This window comes from Dipodomys merriami, unplaced genomic scaffold, assembly GCF_024711535.1.
Source record: "Dipodomys merriami isolate MVZ:Mamm:240054 unplaced genomic scaffold, mDipMer1.0.p SCAF_27, whole genome shotgun sequence".
NCBI lineage: Eukaryota > Metazoa > Chordata > Mammalia > Rodentia > Heteromyidae > Dipodomys > Dipodomys merriami.
This window is the reverse complement of record NW_027204159.1, coordinates 9,433,570-9,458,175: the sequence shown is the minus strand read 5'-3', so window position 1 is coordinate 9,458,175 and position 24,606 is coordinate 9,433,570. Positions and strand designations below refer to the sequence as shown.

Sequence of the window (24,606 nt, the reverse complement as noted above, 5' to 3'; positions counted from 1 at the left end):
GGAAGCTTGAAGAGATTAAGAAACAGGCAGGGCTGGGAATATAGCACTTTGGTAGTGCTTGTGCCTAGCATGTGCCAAGCATGCTAGGGTTCAGTCCCTCGAGCACTGAGGAAAAAGAAAAGGAAAGCATTACATGGAGCCACCTCATCTATCAGACACATGTAAGATCCTACTCATCTACCATACAACGGTGTTCACTACTCAGCATTACATCACAGGTTTTTTTTAAGGTATTTATTAATAAGGAAAATTTACTTTGATTTTTGTTTTGAAAGGTATAATGCTGGGATAGACTCTAGGACCTCTTGGCAAGTTAGGCAGATGTTCTAATCCTGAGCTATCCCCCTTCCCACCTTATTATAATAATTAAACCATATTAATTGACTAAATTAATGCAATTCACTGTGATATTTCCATATATGCATACACCCTACACTCGTCATGTCTATTCACCCTTCCATTCTTTTTTTTGGTCAGTTGTAGAGCTTGCACTCAGGGCTGGGCGCCATTCCCTGAGCTTTTCGGCTCAAGGCTAGTACTCTACTACTTTAAGCCATAGCTCTACTTCTGGTTTTCTGGTGGTTAATTGGAGACAAGAATCTTATGGACTTTCCTTCCCTGGGTGGGCTTTGAACCACAATCCTCAGATCTTAGTCACCTTGAGTAGCTAAGGATTACAGATGGGAACCACCAGTGCTTGGATTATTATCCTTCTGTTCTTGAGACTTCTCTTTTCTCTTTTCTATAGCACTGTTCTAAGTCTTGAAGAGTCCCTTCTTGATTTCTTCCCTCACCCCCATAGTATTAGCGATTGAAATCAACTCTCTTGCTAGGCAAGTCTCTATCCTTTGAGCTACACTCCTAGGCCTCTTACCTTATTTGACTTTCAGATATGCAAACTTTGCCCAAGCTGGACTCTAAGAGTGTGGTCCTCCTACCTTTGCTTCCCTGTTTTAGATCTCATTTCATCTTCTGAGTTCTATGGGGGGTTTTGTTTGTTTGTTTGTTTTGTTTTTGCCAGTCCTGAGGACTGAACTCTACTGTCCCTGAGCTTGTTTTGTTCAAAGCTAGCACTCTACCACCTGAGCCACAAAGCCACTTCCAGCTTTTTCTACTTATGTGGTACTGAGGAATTGAACCCAGGATTTCATGCATGCTAGGCAAGCATCGTACCACTAAGCCACATTCCCAGCCCACCTTCTAAGTTTTTTTTTTTTTTTAACACATCTAGATAAAGGCACTCCTCTTAAAATTCCAATTCATCACTTGCATCAAATATGCAGATATGCCTGGAGGCTGAAATCAGGATCAACACCTTGAGATTTCATGTCAACAGAAAGAAGCCAGGTGTAGTGGCACTCATCTGACAATCTTAGTTATAATAAGATGCATAAAATGGACAGACTGCAGTCTAGGCATGGGCAAAAAGTGAGACCTTATTTTAAAAATATGTATATCTACACATATATGTATATATGTATATATGTATGTATGTATGTATGTATGTATGTATGTATGTATCTATCTATCTATCTATCTATCTATATGTATGTATGTATATTATCTTCAGTAAAAAAAAAAATTGAGGCATGGCCCAGTGGTAGAATCCTGTCTAGTAGAGCAAAGCCTCAGAACAAGAAGGAAAAAAGGAAGGAAGCAAAGTAGGTGGATATGTTGGATGAACATCTAGCACATAGCAGTACTTAACATTTCAACACTACACCAGGTGCTGTTCTGAATACTTTATGTACATTACCCCCACCAGAGCTTTACTTGAAACTTTATGGTAAATACCATTCATTTACATATTACAGAGGGGGAAACTGAAGTATACAAAGTTTGGTTAACTTTTCCAAGGATCTGGAGCTGAAGGATGGAATTTAACCCCAGCAATCTGTAATCAGTGTGTGTGCATCTATTTTACAAGCTCTCTAACCCCCAGAGCTGAAAGAGGTGAACACTCTGAGCCACAAAACTTTAGGAGTACAGCTCTTCTCAGCCTGACAGTCCAACTCTGCAACTCTGAGACCCTCACCTGGACTCTGTACTTGGTCTGCATCATTGATATTAATAATAATTAGATCTTTTTTGATCAATGATTCATTTAACATCTGTCCTGTTCCACCCCCTCCCCCTTGCCTGTCTTTTTTTGTGCCAGTACCGGGGCTTGAAATCAGGACCTCAATTGATTCAGCTTTCTTGTTCATGGCAGGCATACTACCACTTCAGCCATTATCTCCAGCCAAGCTTTTTGCTGGCAGATTGGAGTTAGGGACTCATCGTCTTTTCTGCCTGGGTTGTCCTTGAATTTCAATCCTGTAGGATATCAGTTCCTGAATAGCTAGGGTTATAGGTATGAGCCACCAGTGCTTGGCTGTCCCCCTTCTTAACTAGAAACAGCAGTTCCAAAATTTCCATATAGGGGAGACAGGTGAGATGACTGCATCTGTTTGGCTGGGGAGGCTTTGCTTCATTCCTCATTTCAACATAGAAATAAGGGTGTGAGTGGATATTGTAGGGATGCATACCCATGTTCCCACTCTATGATTACTGCTGTTTCCCACAGAGCCATACATACATTGTCTCTTTTGTCATTGTACCCTCAGCACTTGGCACTGTTACCTGATTCACAGGATATACAAAGTGATTTTTGTGTGCAATTAATACATAAGGGAAATGGAGCCTTGGAATTCTTCTTCTCCTGCTGCTGCTGCTTCTTTTTTTTTTTTTTTTTTTTCAGTACTGGGGGTCAAACACAGGTCCTTGTGCATGCTAGCCAAAAGCTTTATTAATGAACTACACTCAGGACACAGCTTTTAAAGTAATATTACAAGGGCTGTAGCTTGGTGGTAGAGCTCTTACCTACCATTCACAAAGCTGTGCATTCAGTCCTCAACATTACAAACGTTTTTATTTTTAAATTTTTAATTTAATTTTTTTGTTGGTGGTAGGGCTTGAACTTAGGGTGTAGGTGCTGCCCCTGAGCTCTTTTGCTCAAGGCTAGCACTCTACCATTTTGAGCTACAGCTCCACTTCTGGTTTGTGAGTGGAATTGGAGATAAGAGTCTTTTCTTTCTGGGCTGGCTTCAAACCACGAGCCTCAGATCTCAGCCTCCTGAATAGTAAGGGTTACAGGTGTGAGCCACAAGAACCCCGCAAATTCAAGCAAAATTATAGCCAGGCAACACAACTAATGCCTCTAATCTCTGCACCCAGTCGGCATGGATGCAAGAGGGCTGATAACTGAAAACTACCGTAGGCTACATAATAAGTTCTATGTCAGTCTGGGTAGGTAGTGAAACCTTGGAAATAAATAATAAATAAGAAGGGACAAGGCATATTGGCACATTCCTTTAATCCCAGCCAGGAAAACAAAAAGCAAATAAGAAAAAACAAAAAAGCAGTATTACCTATGAAACTGTGAGCACAAAGGATTGGCAGAGTAAGTACTCTAAAATGTGTTGTCAAATTGGAATTCTTGCCCCTCCTTACTCACACTAACTCCAATCCCAGAACTGAACCTATGGTCCTCCTATGGCCACCCTCAGGAGGGAGGTAACATCTATATGGGGATTAGGGGGACTAGACTGTCATCAGCATGGGTGGGAATGCAAGGTTGTTAGGGTCAACATTACACTTAGGGAGGACAGCCAGTAGCTTTGGAATTAACACTCAGGTGAAGCCGGGCGCTGGTGGCTCACGCCTGTAATCCTAGCTACTCAGGAGGCTGAGATCTGAGGATCGCGGTTCAAAGCCAGCCCGGGCAGGAGAGACCGTGAGACTCCTATCTCCAATAAACCACCAGAAAACCGGAAGTGGCGCTATAGCTCAAGTGGTAGAGTGCTCGCCTTGAGCTGAAGAGCTGAGGGACAGCGCCCAGGCCCAGAGTTCAAGCCCCACGACCGACAAAAAAAAAAAAAAAAAAAAAAGTAGAAAAAAACAACAACAAAAAACCCCAAAAGCTGGCACTGCCTGTTCTACCAGCGGCCTAACTCATAACAGTGACAGTGCTGTGTTCCACTTGCTAGAAGCAAATGTCTTCCATCACCCCTATCATCTTTCATTCTGCTCCCTCTCCCCCCCCAAAAAAAAAACACAGGCCCCGAGAGGTTTAAAGCTGTGTGTCCCATTCTGCTTAAAACCCTTTGGATGATACCTAAACTCCTCCCTCTCTTACTCATCAGGCTGTGGATGCAGAGTCCTCAGCACAGTTACCCACCCCCTCCCCCCAACTAGGCTTTTCTCCATGTAGGGCTGGGCCTCTAGCCCTGCTTCTGAGTGTTCGTGTGTGTGTGTGTGTGTGTGTGTGTGTTTGTGCGCGCACCCAAGCACATGCAGTGCCTAAACTTTTTGCTTTGACTCTAGTTGACTTTTCTGCCCTGGCTGGCTTCAAATTGTGATCCTTAGAGCTCAGCCTTCTGAGTAGCTAGGATGATAGGTATGACCCACCAATGCCCAGAGTTGAGCTGTCTCGTCTCTAATCTTTCAAGTTCACTTCTCAAGTCACAAGCACAAATTCCTATCTGATGCTTCCTGAAGCCCAAATCAAAATCCTTCTCCACTTACTGGCCTGAACCCCATCCACTCATACATAGCCTGGTTACTTTTATCTCTGGCACCTTATCCTAGCTCAAACAGCACAATCTTGTTGCCTAACAAAATAGCTTCACAAAGGCAAGGAGGGACATTTGTTCCTCAACCCCAGCCCCAATCAATGCAAGCCCCAGCACAAGACTGATATGTGTTTCCTCACTGCTAGTGGCTCACAACTGTAATCCTAGCAATTCAGGACTTGGAGAGGTAAGACAGCAGGAACTGGAAAGTCTATGATATTCTTATCTCCAATCAACCACCAAAAATGCTGGAAGTGTAGCTGTGGCTCAAGAGTACTAGCCTTGCCGGGCGCTGGTGGCTCACGCCTGTAATCCTAGCTACTCAGGAGGCTGAGATCTGAGGATCGCGGTTCAAAGCCAGCCCGGGCAGGAGAGACCGTGAGACTCCTATCTCCAATAAACCACCAGAAAACCGGAAGTGGCGCTGTAGCTCAAGTGGTAGAGCGCTCGCCTTGAGCTGAAGAGCTGAGGGACAGTGCCCAGGCCCAGAGTTCAAGCCCCATGACCGACCAAAAAAAAAAAAGAGTACTAGCCTTGAACAGAAAAAACTAAGGGACAGAGTCCAGGCCCCTGAGTTCAAGCCCCAGCATGCAGGAACACAGATACACTGATGAGTAAATTAATTTCTCCTAATTACTGCTCCAAACCAGTGCATCACTTAGGTTCCAAGCAGGAAGAGTCCAGATACACTGATTACACACTACTTAGGGCACCAGGAACAATTCCTTCTCACCTTAGAGAGGAGTTTCCTCATCTCTTCTTTCTGGTAATCAGAAAAAGGCTTCGAAGTGTCTGCCATCTCTTGGCTAATTCATGATAAAGGAAACAGAACAGCACCCCCACCCCCCATCCTCCAAATTTAAGAAAAGGATTTATTTATTCTCATCCTTTCCTTGTGACTGAGCAAGGACCATGGGAACGCACCAGCTGAAAAACTGCCATTGTTTAACTGCTTAAACGACATGCAAGAGATGGGCTTTTAGATCTGTGATGCTGGGATGGATCTGGAGTGGAGAGAACCGGGTTGCAGTCCTAGAAAATCAGCATTCCATTCACCAGATTCGGGCCTTGGCTTTGATTTCTATGTCTGACAAATGGTGACAGTGAAACCGAGCCTCAGTACCCTTACAGAGAAGTCCTGAACCATTATAAACCTTCCCTCCCTTTTACCCCCTCTCCCCTCTAAAAAGTTGTTCTTGGCTTTACAGAGAAATCTTGGCCAGGGAGGAAGCCTGAGGTCCTCTGTTTTCCTGAGTCTGCTCGGCCCTCCGAGGCTGGATAAGAATCACAGGCAGAGGTGGGTCTGAATGGTGAGAAGGTATCTGGGACTAGGACATTGTGACCTTGGTTTCTGCTCAGCGTTGCCGTCTCTGTCAGCCCCAGGCCAAACCTTAGCGTGGACTGGGAACCTTTTATTGGTTCCTCAGACAACAGCTAAACGCTGTGCAACTGTGGCGTAGTAAGAAAAAGCCAGCCTCGTAACCTTCCTGGGAAGCCCCAAACAGTGGATTCAGACTTGGGCCCAGCTCTTATCCCCTCATCAAAGCCACCCTTTACCCCAGGATCCCGGGAGGCTGGTGGCTCCTCGGTTCCTGGGCGGAGCAGCGCCTGCTGCGAGGGCTCCCAGCCTTCCAAGAGTCAGGCCTAATGGCGGGGGCTTTTCCTTTCGCCAGCTTGGGTTTACTCCCTTCCCCCACCCCTCCCCACCCCACCCCCGCTCCACCCTATTAACGCAAAGAAAGGCTTCTTGGCCATTTCCATTTCCTCCACCGCTGAAGAGCCCTGTTATTTAATCCCGCGGCCACCCCAGCAGCATCCTAGGCGCGCCCGGCTCCACCCATCCACCTGGCCAATTCACCGCAGCTCTCGCTTCCCTTTAGGGGAGGGGAGGAAAACTGGGTGTTGGGGGGAAATCGCTTACAGCAGCCAAGGGCCGAAAGCCTGCGATGGGCAGAGGTTACTCAGGCCAGCGTCCTAGGACGGCTGGAATTGGGATCAGAATAGAGGGGAGGGCACCAAGCGAGGGCAGTTAGAGGGCGGGAAGAAGCACACCGCATTGGGAACATTGCTTTGGGGAAGGGGGGGGGGGGGAAGGCGGGGCGCCGGGAGGTAAGGGTCAGGTCTCCAGCTCTTAAAGACAGAATCGCCCTGGGGGGGGGGGGGGAGGGATGCAGGAGCCGGAAGGGGCCTCAGCCAGTCTCTGTCCACACCCAAGAAGTGGGTGGGGGAAGGGTGGGTCTACACTCCCGAAAGACAACTCTGGGAGCCAGATTCACTCAGCCACCCCCTACCCGCCCCCTTTGATATATACATTTTCTTAATTTTTGGCTAATGCAATTTGAAGGTCCCTACCCCACGACGTCCCGGGGCGCCACTGATTTAAAGGAGGAGAAGGTCCCCAGGAGGGTTCCTCCCGTCCCCTCCCTCCCCCCCCCTTGCCTGCGGCAGCCAGAGATACAGTTAGGTGTGTCCTCCTCCACTCTGCTCTGGACTGGAGGCCGCAACGCCCCCCCACCCTCTAGCGACACCGACGGTCCTGGCCTAGGCCCGCAGCGGCGTGAAGGTGGCCTTTACCTCCTCTCGCAGGCTGGGAGGGGGTGCAGCCCGCGCAGCTGAGCCAGCTGCAGTAGTCGCCGCCGCCCTCCATTCATTAAAAAGAAAAAAACACACACACCAAAAAAAAAAAAAAAAAGAAAGAAAAAAAAACCCAACAACACCCTCCACCCCTCTTTGTAAAAGAACGACGGCCCCTGGAGGAGCAAGAACCAGCCCCAGCAATCACGGGTTAAGTTCTTTTCCGGCCCCCCATTCATAAAAAAAAAAAAAAAAGCGCAGCGCATGCGCGCACAGGGTCTCTTGTGCCCACCCATTCATAGAATCGCAGAAGGCGCGCATGCGCAATGAGGCTCTCTTCCCTCCCATTCATAAAAAAGCCATTTTCCCAGGCAGTGGTTGCAACACCGCCGGGGAGGCAGCGAGCGGAGCTGACAGCGCGGAGCTGGCGCTGCGGAACCCAAGGAACCTTGCCGGTTCCTCTGACTGGCGTCTGCGAGTACAACGGCGGCTGACCCGCCCGGGTTGGAGGAGTTTCCCCGGACCGTGGAGCGATGCTTGTGATTCTGCAGCTCCTCAAAGTAAGTCTACGGCCGGTTTGGGGATCCGAAACTGCCCCTCGGGCTGAGGTAAATGGTGCGCTATTTCTAGCCGCGCCTCCGTGTTCTTTCCCTCGGCCCGAGCCTCCCGGAGTCTCTGCGGAGCGCCGCAGCTCCCTGGCGCCCTCGGCCCTCGGGGTAAGGTGCTGGCGGTGTTCGCGCTCTGGCACCTCCGTGTCGGACCCCTGGGCACTGCCAAGCCTGTGTTCCCCGCCCTCTGCTACTCGGGAAGCCCCGTGCGTGTCCCGGGAGTTTGCCTCTGGCCTGGCCTCTTTTCCTTCTGCCACTACTCGCCTCGGGCGCTGGAACTGGAGGCTCTGGGTTTGGTCCGCAGCCACCGCTAGGTTCTGGGGTGGCGCCCTCGCCTTGGGCAATTCGCCCACCCTGAGGTTCCGTGCCCACCGTGCCAGCTTTGCCGTGGGTCTCCCCTACCCGCCGCAGCGGCCTATGCTCGACGTAGACGTCTCATTCCCCTTCTAGCCTGGACCGACTGGGATTCTTCTTTCTGCTTCCCCTTCGATGGTCAGCGCGGAGCCGGCCAAGGACTGGGCATTTCTGCTCCTTCTCCTTGGCGAGGCGGCTCTTGGCAGTCTGACCTTTGCTCGGCTGCAGCATTCTAAGCTGTGCAACTACCTTGCAGTTCCCTTTTCCTTCCTCGGCCTCTGCGGGGTCCGAGGCTTCTCGGCCATCTCGTCCCTCTCCATCCCTGGGCATCGAACTGTGTCAGGCTCCAGGGCCCCTGGGCCTGGCTAGGGCTGTGGTGGGGGCTGAAGGTGCGTTTACATAACGCCGGGCGTGTGGGAGCTGGAGGAAGAGGTTGCCTGCGTAGGAGAGGTAAGGCTCCTACTTTCCCTCCTTCCTTCTTGGTGGTACCAGGCTTGACAACACGGAGAGGCGAGGATAGAGAAGGTATGAACATTTTTGAATCTGTGAGGCCACGGGGGGGCATTGGGGAGGGGTGAGAGGATTTGGCCAGCCACGGCAGCTGGCGCTTGGCTCCATCACTGAGGCCAGGGCTGTGTCCAGTTACCCCTCCATGCAGACGATCAAAAAGCATTTAGACAGTAGCTGCTCTTGTGCAAGATGACGGTTTCTCAATTCTTTTGGTTGGGGGCTGGGGGTTGTGGGCAGGGGAGGCAAAAGAGGTGGGAAATGGTTGCGTGGCTCGAAGAGCTGAAGGATGGAGGTATCCGTGAGCTTGAGAGTCTGGACGGCGAGCAGAGGGGAGAGCTGCTGATTGCCTTTCACAGCTGTTGACCGGGTGTCCATGTTACCAGGCTTGGGTTGAAAGCAGGAGGCCTCCTTATGGCGCAGAGAAGGCTCCCTGGTAACCCCTACCATGGTGTGCTCCAAGGAAAGGGTAGATTCGGTGGGGTCCCCAGATCCAGTGGCAGCGCTCCCTCTTTTCGGCCTCGAAATTAGTGGCGTGATTCTCTCCATTGCGGGGGAGAGGTCAGGGAACCTGCAACGGTTGGAGGGGTGGAAGCCGGCGTTGTCTGTCTGGTTAGCCAGCCGACCCAATGCTCTAACCCTTCCTGACCAGCCTCTTAGGGATACGAAGATGGAAGGTAAGAGACTCAGAGAGGTCAGGAAATAGAGGTTTATCAATCTCTTAATAAGGTCCTCTCTGGCCTTAGGCCCTGCTCAATATTGCACTGGTAGATTTCACAATGTTTAGAGTTCTCCCAATCTTCACACAAATGGAACATAAACATCTAAAACTTTCAGCTTCTCGCCCTCCCCCAACCCCCATTAGTGTGGAGCCCTGGCCGTCTAAGAAAGGAAGAGCTGTAGCCTAATCTCCCTCTTTTTCTCTGAAGGGTGAGAAAGCAGCAGAGATAGCCAGACATTGAGAAATACATTTCCTCTGTTTCCCATTCTTAGGGAGAGGTATTCACATGGTGGCTAGAACCTGGAGAGTTCTAGCCTAATCCACACAACTGAGCTGTGTGGGTGGAGGACAGGGAGGGGGCATTTTGATAGCACATTTCTGAAATGTGGAGGAGCACATATTGGCTAGCTAAGATGAAAGAAACTTTTAATGACACTAGTGGCCTTCCATTGTAGATTGTGAACTTGGGAGTCCACTCCCTTTCTTATTGGATGGACATGGCCCTGCCCTTACTCTTCCTGTTCTTGCTCACTACCTTTCCCAGATTTCCTTTCACAGGAGCTTTGGTTGGGCCTAATGGGAAGAGACAACATGTAAGAGTAGATTAGTTCCAGACTAAACTTGGTCAGTCTGGGCAAAGGTAGGCATTTTTTGTCCAGTTATCCTTCCAGAACTGGTAAGAAATGGAACATTCTTGAAATCACCCTCCACCCAATTCATACCCCCTGTCCACAGTTTAATGGGCTTGATATACTCTGATACTCTGTGTTTGGCTAGCTTTTTTGAATAATACCAAATAATAAATGAAGCAAAATGTGAAAGCTATTTATGAAAAATAAGGGGATTACTCACTGGTACTTTCTAAAGTGGTCCTTGAAAGACCTGGGATTCAATACTTTTGGGTCACATACAGATATTTTAATTCCAGTTGTTGATGCTAAATTTTAATTCTAGTTGTTGATGTCCCTTAGTGTTAGGTGGCATCTTCCAGCCCCAAGTTTTGGACTCCCCATCAGCATTTGTGTGTGTGTGTGTGCATGCACGCGGGTGTGTGCTTGTGCATGCTCACACGCATAGGCACTGCAAGAGTGTGCATCCAGTACTAAGACTTGTACTTGACCTAGGCACTGTTCTTTACCTTTTTACTCCAAGGCAGGTATCCAACCTGTATCACTTGAGCTATACATCCACTTCTGGCTTTTTACTGTTATTTGGAGATAAGAGTCTCATGGACTTTTCCTGCCCATTACTGATTTCTAACTATGATCCTCAGATCTCAGCTTCCTGGCTAAGGATTAGTCTTGAGTCACCAGTGTTGGGCAGCACTTTTCTTAAATCAGACCAGGAGAGGTCTGGATGTAAGTATGCAGGTCTTGGAATGAGCAGCCTTTTTTTAGGGAAGCTCAGAATTAAGAGTTGCAGCATTTGATTTGGTTCTGAATCTCGTGTTTTCTGGCCTCTACAGAGGTGAATGTTACCTTGTGGCCTGAGGGAGAATTCTGGATAAAGCTTCTGGATGTGCTTGAAAATTTCAGGCTTGGGATGTGGCTTGTTTGTTTGTTTTGCCAGTATTGGGGCTTGAACTCAGGCCCTGGGTGCTGACCCTGAGCTTTATTTATCTATTTATTTTGGCTCAATTTTAGTACTCTACCACTTGAGTATAGCTCCTTCTGGCTTTTTGGTAGTTATTTTGGAGATGAGAGTCTCACAGACTTTACTGCCCTGACTGGCTTTGAACCGCTATCCTCAGATCTCAGCCTCCTGAGTAGCTAAGATTACAGGTGTGAACCACCAGGCACCCAGCTCACAGCAGGGATTTTAAAGGAGAATGGCTAGAGTAGATCAAGTCCCATCTCATGGCCAACCTGGATTTTCCAAATAGAGGGAAAACAGATTCTCATTGGGATAGCATTTTACTATTGAAGATCAACATACATAAAACTGCTTCCTTCCTTCAGACCAAACTAACAGCAAATGAGTGGCCACACAGACCCAATCAGAACAAAGTAACCTAGGGGCCAGCAAGGGTGCTTGTGAATTGCCAGTATTGAGGTGAGCTAGGAGAGGGCTGAGTTTTAAGGGCAATTCTAATGAACACTGCAAGAGTTGTGGGGTGCTGTTAATGGGAAAGACACAGGGTTTTCTTGGCTCTTAGGGGTCTGGGGCCACCGTGCAGATCCGGACAGCTGACAAGGGGGGAATGTATCCGGGACATGTGGCTGGGCTTAAGAGGCTCCACGGTTCAGCTGTGATCATGATTGTTCTTTCCAAGGACAGGCCCTAGTCAGTGGAGGAAGCTGGGAGCTGGGGAGGGAGCACAGATGGGCCCTTTAGGGCAGGTGGCCACTTGCAGATGAGTGGATTCCCTTGTTGGGTAGTCTGTCTGTTTCAGACTGGGGGAAGGGGAAGTCATTTCCTGCCTTGTCCCAAGAGTAAGCTGAAATCTATTCTTGTCAGTTCATATCTTGGATTTCTTAGTGGAGAATAGGGAGACAAGATCTTGATGTCCATCTGTGGGAAGAATTCTTTCCAGCTAGGTGTCTGGTTCCAACGTAAGTTCCCAGTAAGTTACTCAGTGGTTACCAGTGGTTCTCTTCATTTCTCACTCTTAGCTTCTGACCCCTCTTTCTGCTGCTTCTTGCAGACAATTAAGGGGGGGAGGGGTTATCCAGTGACACATAAAGTTGAAGCTGATTAGAATAGTTCAAAGTCAAAGTACCTCAAGATTCCCACCTGTGGTGTGGTATGTTGAGGCTTTGGGATTTTAGCTGATGGGTTGGAAAAGAAGGAAGAGAAAAGAAAAGGGCTGGTAAGTGGACAAGTGATGATCTTTAGCAGCTTATGTGTATGGCCAGACGTGATCTTAAGTGCCATGTTAGGAGCAGGAAGATAAGGGAGGGGGATGAATTCCCAGACAAATCCAGCTGCTCCAAGGCCGCCTTTTTTCATGTGGGCCATTCCCAGTAGATTGTCTTCTGGGTTTGGGAAAGGATGAGTCCCTGTCTTCATTTACCCCTTTTTAATAGTCTTTTTAAGGCAATAAGTCATCATTTGGATTGTAGCTTAATTAACTAAACTGGGATATTGTCACAAAGGACCAAGCAGGGTGGTAGAGAGTGGTGGGCGGGCTCTCTGGCAACGGGAGAGACCTCTATTCTGAGTTGTGAAAGGGTTAAACAATGCTTGCCTGAGACTGAATGGGGAAGTGCAGAAAATGCCCATTCATCCAGAGCCTCTTGCCAGTATGTCATTAGCCGACCTGTAGTTTTCATAGTACAATAGTCAGGTTTTCCCAGTATTTCTTGGCTGCTCTTTCTAGGATGAGTTAAGCGGAAGGGTGCAGGTGGGTAAGAAGCATCATCCACCCCAGTTTGGATAGTTAACATGGCCCTTGATTTTTTTTTCAGTAAGCCCCTATATAGGGACAAGTGGTACTGGGGGTCAGACAAGGATGACTGCTCTAGGGTTTTTGAAATCCTGCTGAGTCAATATTGTGGGATTCCTCTCTTGTACCTGACACCTCTCTCACAGGTCTGTCCTAGAAACCTATCAATAAAGTTGCCCTAGGGACCTGGAAGTTCCACTTGATAGGTGGGAAGGTGAGGGGATTCCTGAAGTTTCCCTTTGAAGACTGCTTTGCAGTGAAATTCTACAAGTGAGAGACCAGTCTGATATGAAGGACAAAATGTCAGAAGGGATGGCAAAGAAACCAGAAGTGAGAGTGAAGATAACTTGGGCTCTGAGTCTTCCTTAAGTGACAGAAGTTACAAACGTAGCCTTCATTTCCCTGCTGGTTGAGTGGCTCAGTCCCAAGGGTTTGGGGAGGAGGCTGTCTTTGGGCTGGTGGCACACTGAGGGAAACTGGCTCTGAAATTCTTGGCTCTGAAAATCATCGGTGCTTGTGTCCCTTCTCAGGAGTACCCAGGGTTATAGGGGCCTCTGTGCCAGCCAATCTCTGCCTCTGCTGTCTGGGATTCAATCCTGCTCCAGCGATCACTTGCTATCACTCTCCCATCCCTTGTGCTTTTGTTTCTAACTCTGCCAAATGGGTACTGTCCTCCACGTTGATGGAAGGATTAAATGCCAAGTCGGTACTGTCCTCCAAGTTGATGGAAGGATTAAAGGAGAAAACAAATCATTGTCAACTTCTGTAGCAGAGTGGCACAAAGGGAAATGTTCCCTAAATATTAGCTGCTTCCATAATTATTCTTTATTATTAGAAGGTTAAGTGGAGGTGAAAGTTCTCTTGCTTCCTACCAATCCATGTGCCACCACCTAAAATGTGGCAGAGGTGCTTCCTTAGCTAAGTGCAATGCTGGCTGCATTTTTGTCCAGAGCCTTCCAAATTGGCCATCAGGCTCTTCCCTACAGCCTGCATAGGAGACATAGCCTCCACTCCTGCTGCAGTTATAAATCTCTTCCTTCCCTGAAGGGGAAGCAGAGGTATATATTAAACTGCACTTAAGATCCACAGGGGGCTGGGAATGTGGCTTAGTGGTAGAGTGCTTGCCTTGCATGCATGAAGCCCTGGGTTCCATTACTCAGCATCACATAAACAGAAAAAGCCGGAAGTGGTGCTATGGCTCAAGTGGTAAGAGTGCTAGCCTTGAGCACAGAGAAGCTCAAGGACAGTGCCCAGGCCCTGAGTTCAAGCTCCAGGACTGGCAAAAAAAAGATTTATAGGAGTTCTCAGCCTGGAGAGGTGGGCAGGTCTCAATGAGTGGAGGGTGATCTTTTAAGCCAACTGACACTTGGGTTGTTTTTTTTGTTTTTGAGACACAGAGCTATGCTGAGGGTTTATCAAATAGGCAGCACCAGAAGTTGTTTTTTCTTCATCAGACAAAAAATTCAATAAAGGTTCTTAGAGGGCTGTCTTGTGGAGGGTCTGTGTAGATTAGGCAACTGGCCTAATAGGCCCTGGGCCAGCCACTGGTTTTTGCTGAGCTGGTAACCAGAAGAAGCATTGTACAAGATGCCTTCTGCTGCTGTGTGTCCCGAGGGAGCTGACTCATTGTAGGCCAAGCTCCCACCCCCAACTACATGGCTGGCCTCACTTGCAGGTTCAGATGTTGACAGCTGCCTGTGGGAAGGGAGATGGGAACCTGCTAATGTCAGGAACCCCAGTGTCTGCAGTGGCTGCTTCTTACTGGCTTCCTAGTGAGACTTTTCTAGGACTTGAGGAATCTGCCCACTGATTCCAGAGCCTGTTAATTTAGAGTTGCCCCTGCTTCTTTGTTTCATTGGCTGGAAAAGTGGCTGTTTAAAGAGCCTCAGATATGGAATTACTAAAGCAGAATGGATAGTCTGCTTGGGTGATAGAGAGTACCTTCACTTTTTCTATAGCATAACCAATCTTAGTCCTAGTTCTGAGACAAAAACCCTAGCTACTTGGGTAGCATATAGCTCCTTGAAACTGCCGCTGACATTTTGTTGGCAGGACCCACAGTGTTCCTAACTTGCACATCTGCAATGAAAGACTTAAGTGGTCTTAGAGCAAGGATGAGCATTCTGGCTGAGGTACCTTCTGACTGTTGTCAGTCTTATCCGTGGCATTATTCATTCTTATTTGGGGGTGGGGAAATGTTGCTGGGACTTGAATCTAGGGCCTGGCCCTTGCTAGGCAAGCCCCCTTCCCCTTGAGCCATGCCTTCAACCTCAATTTTCCATTCTTGTACCACATCCCAGCTTTTTCTCTAGCCAAAGACCCTTCCCAGGACTGGGAACTGGGACTCCTAGCCCTGGTCTGTTGACTCCAGACTCATTTTTTTTTTAAAGTAATGCCTTGGAACCCTCAGTATGTGAACAGAATGAGAAAGGATTCCCTGGAACTTCCCCTCCCCCTATACTTTCTACCTTCTGTCAAGTTCTGACCACATGATCTTCACTAGAAGCCACCTTGGCAAATGAGTACTCATTGGTGGCAGACCTGCCAGATACTTAAGGTAAACTCTGGCACAAGGCAGGCTCCCAAATCACAGATGATGCTCAGGTTTCATCTGAAGAGAACTTTAGGGCAGGAGCTGCCAACTAGGTAAAAGATGCGAAGACACTGTAAAGAACTCAGCACCTTTTAAGTAGGCAGAGCCTTGGGAGCAGAGCCAATGGTGGTGCCCCGTGTGACTAGGAAACATCCATTGGCTGTGTCTTAAGCCTTGTAAAAAACAACTTACTTTATTCTTTGCATTTAGCAATATAGATAATACACAGATAAGAGCCCTGTGGATAACTCCCCTCCCCCTTAATACTTTTCAGTATTTTTCATTTAGGTTAACTATCTAAGGAAGGTCTTCCCCAGCAATTTGAACTATTTCTGATTCAACTATTGTCTCCTAGCAGAGGAAATACAATATTGAGTCCTGGGGATGAGTCCTAGGGAGCTAGTGATTGGAATATTGTGATGGGCCACTGGTGCCCAGAAATCTGGGGGTAAACTAGAGGTGGAAACCTTTGATATGAGATGCATTTAACAGATTCAAGGCAGGGGCAGTTCTTCTAATTATAGCATCATTAGCATCTTGAAAAAGCACTTAATGGCATTACCACCCAAAGCATATAACCCAGTGGTTTTGACTTCCCTACACACACACACACACACACACACACACACACACACACACACACACACACACACACACACACACACACACACACACACACACACACACACACACACACAAAAAGATTGTCATCTTCCCCTTCTCCAGCCTCCCTTCTCTAATCCCCTGGAGATATTTAGGTTTCAGGGTAGAATCTTCTTAGAGTCTAATCTTTTCCCTGGATTCCAAATTGTGTCCCCCTTGAGCGGAGGTCTTGGCCTTCTGCTGCTATTTCTTTAAATTGATCTCCATCCGAATTCCAAATGTAAAGGTCAGCAGGCAAGGAAATGGCACTTCTAATAGAAAACAATGTGCACTTTCTAAATTTGAACCAAGTCGTTTCCGCTCTTTGATTGAAGTGACTTCCTGGGGTTCGTGTCAGGCACTGCAGTTGAATCTCTGGCCGGATGCCAGCTTCAAATTGCACTCTCTCAGTGAAATTAGAAACTGATCCAGGGTTGGCTTCGCTATTCTAGTAAATAGCATTTAGGCTGAATGTTCAGCTCAGCACTTGGAAATAGGTGATGTGAGCGCCCCTTGAGAGGATTTCCCATCCAAGTCGTCAGAAGCTCACCTACCCAGTGGTTATTAGTTGCTAGAGGTTGCTGCACTTGGAAGTGGTAGTGATAAGTTAATATCCTGGATGTACAGGCATCCCATGCAGCCCTTCCTTCTCTTCTGAATGTTTGGAATCAAGGCTTTTGTTTAGTTTATCCAACTGATAAACTCCATGGAGCACATAGGGCAATCCACGTTCACCACATTGTTGTGGTACCCAGTACAATGTTTGGCACCAGGGCTTACAAGTTTTCAAGATATCTAAACTACTTTATGCTGAGGTCAGGATAAACTGTTTGAGTACTTGCTGTATGCCAGGAAACGTGCTATGCACCAGATATGTATAGTTTCATTCAATCCTTTTTACAGATGGAAAAAAGATGAGGCCTCAAGAATACTCATTCATGCTACGTGCTGGCAGCCCACATCTATTATGATCCTATAAACAGGAGGCTGAAATAGTAGGATCCATGAGGATCCTTCCAGTCCAGCAGGAAAGTCTGTGAAACTTTTATCTCTGACTAGCAAAAAAAAAAAAGGCTGACAATGGAGCTGTAGTTCAAGTGTTAGAGCATAGCCTTGGGTGAAAGTTTAGGGAGAGCTGGGTGTTGAGATTTGAGGATCGCAGTTCCAAACCAGCCCTGGCAGGAAAGTCCTAAAGACCCTTATCTTCTATGAACCACCTAAAAAAGCTAGAAGTGGCACTATGGCTTAAGTAGTAGAGTGCTAGCATTAAGCAAAAGCTTAGGGATAGCACCTAGGCCTAGAGTTCAATCCCCCAGGACCAGTGAAAAAAGAAAAAAAGGGAACCAGTACTCAGGCCTGGAGTTCAACCCCTAGTACTGGCAAAAACTAGCAATAGTGGGCCTTATGTTTTGTTTTATTTTGTTTGTAGTGTTGGGGAATCAAACCTACACCCTTGCTTATGTTAGGCAAACTAAGCTACATCCCCATCCCAAAGTGTTATTTCTATCTGTAGTATTACTGCTGTTATCAGGTTAATCATTTAATACCTTCTCACCAGATGGGATGTGTGTAGGGGTATATTAGGACTCTATTAACATAACCACATTACTGGAACCCATTCTCTCTTCTTTTCTCTCCCCTCCCCCAGGATCCCTAGTAGCCTGTTTCTCCAAGCAGTCCAGGACCTCCAGCCCCATGGAGCCCCCGATCCCGCAGAGTGTCCCCTTGACTCCCAGCTCAGTCATGGTGCAGCCCCTTCTTGACAGCCGGATGCCCCACAGCCGGCTGCAGCACCCGCTCACCATCCTACCCATTGACCAGATGAAGACCAGCCATGTGGAGAATGACTACATAGACAACCCTGGCCTGGCTCCCCCAACTGGTCCCAAGAGGACCAGGGGTGGGGCCCTGGAACTGGCCCCCACACCTGCCCGCTGTGACCAGGATGTCACCCATCACTGGATCTCCTTCAGTGGGCGCCCCAGCTCCGTGAGCAGCAGCAGCAGCACCTCCTCTGACCAACGGCTCTTAGATCACATGGCTCCACCGCCTGTGGCTGAGCAGGCTTCACCTAGAGCTGTGCGTCTGCAGCCAAAGGTCGTCCACTGCAAGCCTCTGGACCTCAAGGGTCCAGCCCTCCCACCAGAGCTGGACAAGCACTTCTTGCTGTGTGAGGCCTGTGGGAAGTGTAAATGTAAGGAGTGTGCGTCCCCTCGGACGTTGCCCTCCTGCTGGGTCTGTAACCAGGAGTGCCTGTGTTCCGCCCAGACCTTGGTCAACTATGGCACCTGCATGTGCCTGGTGCAGGGCATCTTCTACCATTGCACCAATGAGGACGATGAGGGCTCCTGTGCTGATCACCCATGCTCCTGCTCCCGCTCCAACTGCTGTGCCCGCTGGTCCTTCATGGGTGCCCTCTCCGTGGTGCTGCCCTGCCTACTCTGTTATCTACCTGCCACAGGCTGCGTGAAGCTGGCCCAACGTGGCTATGACCGCCTGCGCCGCCCGGGTTGCCGCTGCAAGCACACGAATAGCGTCATCTGTAAGACAGCCAGCGTGGATGCGGTGGCTAGCAGGCCTGACAAGCCTTTCTGACACTTTGGGTCGAAGCCTCGATGTTGCCCCTGGAAATGTGGGTCCCTCTTGCCAGCCTCCTGAGGCTGACCCTGCTCATCTGTTCTCCTTCCTCGATTGGGAAGAAGCAGGCAGAGACCACACCACCCACTCTCTGTTTTTCCCCCAAAAGGATGAAGGAACACATGGGGACAGTGGGGGAATTCAGGGTCCTGGAACTTTGTGTCAAGTAGACCATGCAGGGTGTGATGAGGAGGGGTGGAGCGGGGTGGTTGATTCTGTTTTAGAAGAGGGTGCACAGATGCGGACATAATCTTGGAAGTTGCAGCTGCTTGATGGCCTTCCCAGTCCCTCCTCCTTCCTTTCTCCCACTCTGCGTTTGTCTTTGGCTTTCATAGGAGTTGGACTCCTGGGAGGAGTTGGCTAACTGAATGCCAGGGTACTTTGAAGATGACCCTGGGATCCTGGACTTCTCTATCTTCTCCTCCATCCATGCCTAGTGTCCGCTGCCTCCCTGGGGAAGGTGTAGAGCATCCTAGGGATCCCTACTGTATATACTTGGGAGCTGCTGAGAACAGAGGATAGCTGGTGAGTGGAAGCCTTGGTCCTGCGCCTGCCTTCCCAGAGCCAGTCACATGATGGATTTGGGAGCCACTGTGCAGTGATACCTTCCTCCCAGCCTGCTCATTAACTCGGGGGGTGTTCTGCTCATCATCACACCGTCCTCTGATTCTTGCCACCAAGTCACAGACTCGCCTGCCTGCTGTGTGTCCTGAGTTCTCTCTCCTCAAACATTCTTTCCAGAAACTTGATGGGCAGAGAAGGCCAGGGTGGCACATGCGAGACCAAATATCATTTTGCCAATGAGTCTGGGGCTGTGGTCTCTGGATCCAGTCGTGATGTTTTATAGAATAATTAAACCAGATGTTAACAGTGTTCTCAACATCCACAGTGATAATAACAACTTGCTTCCTTTTGGACCACCCCCAGGAAGGGCTGATTTCAAAATCTGGGGGCAAATAAACCTCAAGGAGCACAATTTCCCTGCCCACCAAGAAGAGTTGAACGGCGAAGAAGAGGCCGCGTCTCCCATTGGCAGAATGACAGCTGAGCCAAACTGGGCTGGGTTACCTTCTTTGATTCTGCTGCTTGCTGTCATAGCCTTTTGTGTATAGCGATGCATCTGTATCTTTATGTAAATAGAGATGATGAACAGAGTCTATTTTAGTGTGTTAGGAAGCCCTGGCGGCAGGGGGAGTCAGAAAAGCTTGAGAGGGTGGGGAAATGATTCTCCAGGGGCCACTGAGATTGAGCCCTGCTTTTGTGCACAGCACACACTTCCCCCAACAGCCCCCAAAGACGTAGCAACTCTTTCTCTCAAGGTGCTAAAGGACTCAGAAAGTGCAGCACGTCCAGTGGGTAGGTACTTGTTGCATGCAAAAGCTGTAATGTGTCTGGTCCTTTCCCCTAACCCTTATGTGAGGTTTTTGCTTTGTGTGGTAGTGTCCCTCTCCTCTAATGAGAGGAAGTGGCCTGTGTCAGAAAACATGGCCCAGGTGAAATGGGGAGCAATTAGGCAGAGCATAGCATTTTGATTTGAGCTGTCTCCAGGAAGGAGGCCAGGCCAAGGAGGCAGGTAGCTGTAAGTGGCATGTACCTAATGCTTCTCAAGGACACCCTTCCCCATACTTTCTTGGAAGCTAGAAGTAACATCTTATGATTTAGGATAAATTAATTGTAACCATAGATATTTATTGATTGGAGGAAGGGAGGGTCTTATTATTTTTGGCTTTATTTATGTAACATTTGCTGGTTTGTAAAAGGCAAGTACAAAATAATGCATCTTCAGTCTCTAAAGCGAATTCATATAGCTACCCTGGCCACAGATGGTGATGGATGTATAGATAATTCTCGCACAAATAGGAGAGAATGGTAGAAAAACACGTTTCAGCCAACCACTTTTATACTAATTGAATGTATTGGAAATGTACTGAAGGGGGCTGGAGATGTTTTCCTTAGATGAGGTGTGCAGATGTGACCCCTCCAAATGATAGCACGCATGTGTGTGCACTCTTTTCCAGAAGGCCTTGGAATATTGCCCTGGGCCCTCCCTCAAATCATCTCCAGGAAATTTGATACAGTGGCAAGTTACACTTTCGTGATCTTGATCTACATACCTATTCTATGGAGAATTGATTTATATAAGCTGTGTTGCACACGTTGCACATGTTACACACACACACAACACACACACACACAGACCCTCTACCAGTAGACCCTCTTTCCTAGTAGAGGCCTCCTGAACCCTGACTTTTTGTGTACATAGTTGTAAACACGGATTTTTGTGGGTTTTGGTTTGCTTTTTTATTTTCCTCTCCCACCTGTTTGACTTGCATTTAACCTGCCAGATGTCTGCAGAACTCCTCCCCAAGAATCACCTTGGTACCCACATGCTCTGTGGTAAGAGAAGGAGTAAAGCAAGCATCCTTTCTTCTCCAGCTCTGTTGGGTAGCATGCTCCTTCAGCATCATGGTTTGGTTTTGTTTTTTTCTCTCTGGCTCCTTGACAAAAGAGGAAGAGGCCCTGTAGGCCCTCTATTCCTTCCCATGAGTCGCCGAGGGAACAAGTACGCAGAAACAGGACACATTTCTGTAGATACTTCTGGCTGGCTGGCTGTTTTCCTGTCACCTGCAGCTTGCTTGGCTGGGTTATGCTTATGTCGAAAAGTCAGCTAGTTCTTGCTTCTCTGCAGTTCTGGGGTTGGTGGTAGTTGTGCCTGGGGCTGATAATAGTTTTTGGTTCTCACCCCACCAGTGGTGTTTGTGGAGGCCAATAGTTCCGTGAGCCCCCTGGGACTGGGTCCAAGCTAACAAAGGCTTCCCCGGTAAATGACAGGGTGTACAACGGAGGCGCTCCTCAGAGACTCCAGAAGGAAGACCAGTCCCTATTGGGAATGGACCCTTTGAACCCAGGTGGCTGCCACTTTGAAGCATCACATTCTCCTGTGCTGCCCCAGGAAGTGTCTAGTGGTGTGCTGGCAGCACAACTTAGTACTGTCCATCACTAGGGCACTCCATCTGCAAGCTCCACCAGCTTTCTGGCTCATGCCTTTGGTGAGCATTTCCCTGTCCTTTCTGCTTACTGTCATAGTGGAAGTCAAACCTTGCATTGCCATTTTTTTTTTGCTGTGGGTAACTGCGTGCGATGTCTTATATTGCTTTTCCTTCTCCTTGTCCTACGGTTTGGTTACGTGTTACAAAAGGTAAAGTTTTTTCCAGCTCCCTTGCCCTCACATTCCTATTTTATTTTCACCTTTCACTATAGTTCCCCTGTTACCCCACCACAAAAGTTACCACAGAAGGTTTCCTTTGTATAGAATATTTATTTTGAAGCTCTATTTTAATAGTATTTATTTTAGAAAGTCTACTATTGTAAGAGTTCTTCTGTTTGTGAAGAAAAAAACAAGTTAAAACTGAATGTACTGATCTAGAAAATATCTATAAATATATATTGTTAAATATATACAGATCTGCTGTTTTCTCCTGTGTTTGCGTGTTTTACTCTGGTGATAACCCCCAGCAAAGTCCCAGGGATGTTAAAAAACCAAAAACAAACCCAACAACAAAAATAAACTGGGCTATCGGCAGACCCTTGTTCCCACTCTAGGATGACCTAAGACTATTGAAGGAAAACTCGACTTTATTGGGAAGCTAAATACCACTTCCTAATATTAGGTGCTGTGAAGCTCTTCCTGGGTCAGCTATCCTCTCCGATGAATGTAACACAGATAAAGCTTGAGAACTAGGAAGAGCTAGAGGTAGAAAACTAGTAATCTGTCTCTTCTAAAATTTCTGTAACTCTTTCTTTTGGGTCTTGGTACCCCCAAATCTACCATCTTCAAAAAGCCAACCAGAAATAAAATATCCAGTCAGAAAAGCCTTAGACAGTTTTCCTGGTTTGATAGTCATTGGCTAAAAATGGTTTGTTTGACTCCTATAAAGTGTTCCATCTATTGATTTTTCACAAAGCTACCATTGAAGACCCTGTCCTCGTAGGTCTTTCCATATGATTCCTGTTTTCCCCTCCCCCTTGTACTCAAATTTAGTTAAAATCAACCACTTTGGTGGAGGGGGGGCAGTTCTGGGACTCGAACTTGGCCTGGGCACTGTCTCTGAGCTGTTGTCCTCAGGCTAGCACTCATCAGCTATAGCTCCACTTCTGGCTTTTTATACTTAGTTGGAGATGAGTCTCACAGACTTTCCTGCTCAGGCTGGCTTTGAACGGTGACACTCAGATCTCAGTTTCTGGATTAGCAAGGATGACCAGTAGGAGCCACTGGCATCCAACCCAGTGATTTAGTTGACATAGTTGTGAGTACATTTTCATTTCCTCAGAGAAATTCAGTTTACTAGCAATGGTATTGAGGGATTTGAAGGGAGAGATCAGTCACTATCTTGTGATCATCAGTTATGGTATTTGAAGATTCTTATGAAATCTAAGCCTTGGCAATAGCCAAAGAATGCCAAGTATCCCCTGGTTACTTCCAAAGAGGCACAAAGGAAACTTCTAGAATAAAGTCAGGTTTGGGTTGCCCTCTTTTACACCTGACCATCCAACAGGGATGGATAAAGAAAGGTTGATTAGTCTTTTTTCACCAACAAGGCAGCACATTTTAGTCAACTTAGTCCCAAGTGTCTATAATTCTTAGATTACAAGTGACAAGTAGGCCTACCTCTGGTTTTTATTTTAACTGTAAGTTTTTTTTGTTTTTTTTTGGTTGGTCTTGGGGCCTGAACTCTGGGCCTGGGCACTGTCCCTCAGCTCTTCAGCTCAAGGCTAGTGTTCTACCACTTGAGCTGCAGTGCCACTACTGGCCTTTTCTGCTTATGTGGTGCTGAGGAATCGAACCCAGAGCTTCATGCATGCAAGGCAAGCACTCTACCACTGAGCCACCTTCCCAGCCCCTAACTGTAAGGCTCTGAAGATTACACACACACCTACCCAAATGCTTGTGGGGAGTTGAGGACTACATTGGTATCTAGAGAAAGAGTATGTCCTTTATCTTCATCCCTGTGGCCGCGATCTTCCTGATTTCCAGTCATGAAATGGCTTGGCTGTGACCATAATGGCCGCTGGCTGAGTATGTGTGCCACATGTCATAGTTCTCTATTTATTTATTTATTTATTTTGGACTGGCACGTGAATGCTTTTAATTCCTATGGCCAGGCTGGTCTGAGGTGTGGCAGGGTGATATGTCACCAGCAGGTGAAGGGAGCAATGGGGTTAGTCCCTCAGGAGGGGCCTCAGAAAGAGCAGAGTCCCGACTTAGCTGCTACCTGACCATGTAGTCGGGACACTTGGCTTTGATCTCCGTTGAGACAGTGCTGCACAGGACCATAGAGTAGCCATACACATGGACCTCTTGTCCTGACCTGGGAGATGCCGCCACCGCCCAGGCATTCACAGTCATAACCCTCCTTTTGCAGCTCGACAGACACTCATAAATATATCGGCGTGGTACTCGGCCCACTTGTAGCCGCACATGATTTCCTTGCCCTCCTTGGCCTGAGCCCTGGAGGGTGGCCTCGAGTGGACTCGAATCAGCATGTCCTTGAAGATGCCCTTGGGATCGATATCCACATCAGGAATCTGAGTGAGGTCTTCCACTGCCATGTTCTCTGGCGCGCCTGGCCTCTGTCATAGTTCTTTTAAAAGACAGAAAACTGAAGGGTCAGAGATGTCTAATGTGCGCACACACACACAATCTGAGGGAGAAGGTAAAAATATAAGCTGAAGTAATTAACAACTATGAGAATAACAGGCTGTAGTAGATAAAAGGATTTCCACCGATCATATGTAACAAGGAGAAGGATGTGACAATTCAACCTTTGTGTCCCTAACCATGTATCCTCTCCATGAAGAGGGGCTTGCTTGGGGGCAGACAGCCTCGTCACCTGGTCAGAAGGCCCCCGTACACTGTAAGTGACTCCCACACTGGGAATCCAGCATTTGAAGTAAGCTCACTTTTCCAAAGA

General features: G+C 47.8%; 1 protein-coding gene across 1 annotated transcript; it reads left to right on the top strand.

Moving 5' to 3' along the window:
* The first annotated feature begins 7,591 nt into the window (after nt 1-7,591).
* Nucleotides 7,592-22,048, top strand: Spry4 (sprouty RTK signaling antagonist 4). The gene is made up of 2 exons (XM_070036286.1): nt 7,592-7,747; nt 17,646-22,048. Exon 2 carries the CDS (start codon nt 17,693-17,695, stop codon nt 18,590-18,592), a length of 900 nt encoding a protein of 299 aa, XP_069892387.1. The 5' UTR covers nt 7,592-7,747; nt 17,646-17,692; the 3' UTR covers nt 18,593-22,048.
* The last annotated feature ends 2,558 nt before the right edge of the window (nt 22,049-24,606 follow it).

What these genes read in the sequence shown, in the direction of transcription:
- Spry4 (XM_070036286.1), top strand. Translation starts at nt 17,693, where the DNA reads ATGGAGCCCCCGATCCCGCAGAGTGTCCCCTTGACTCCCAGCTCAGTC.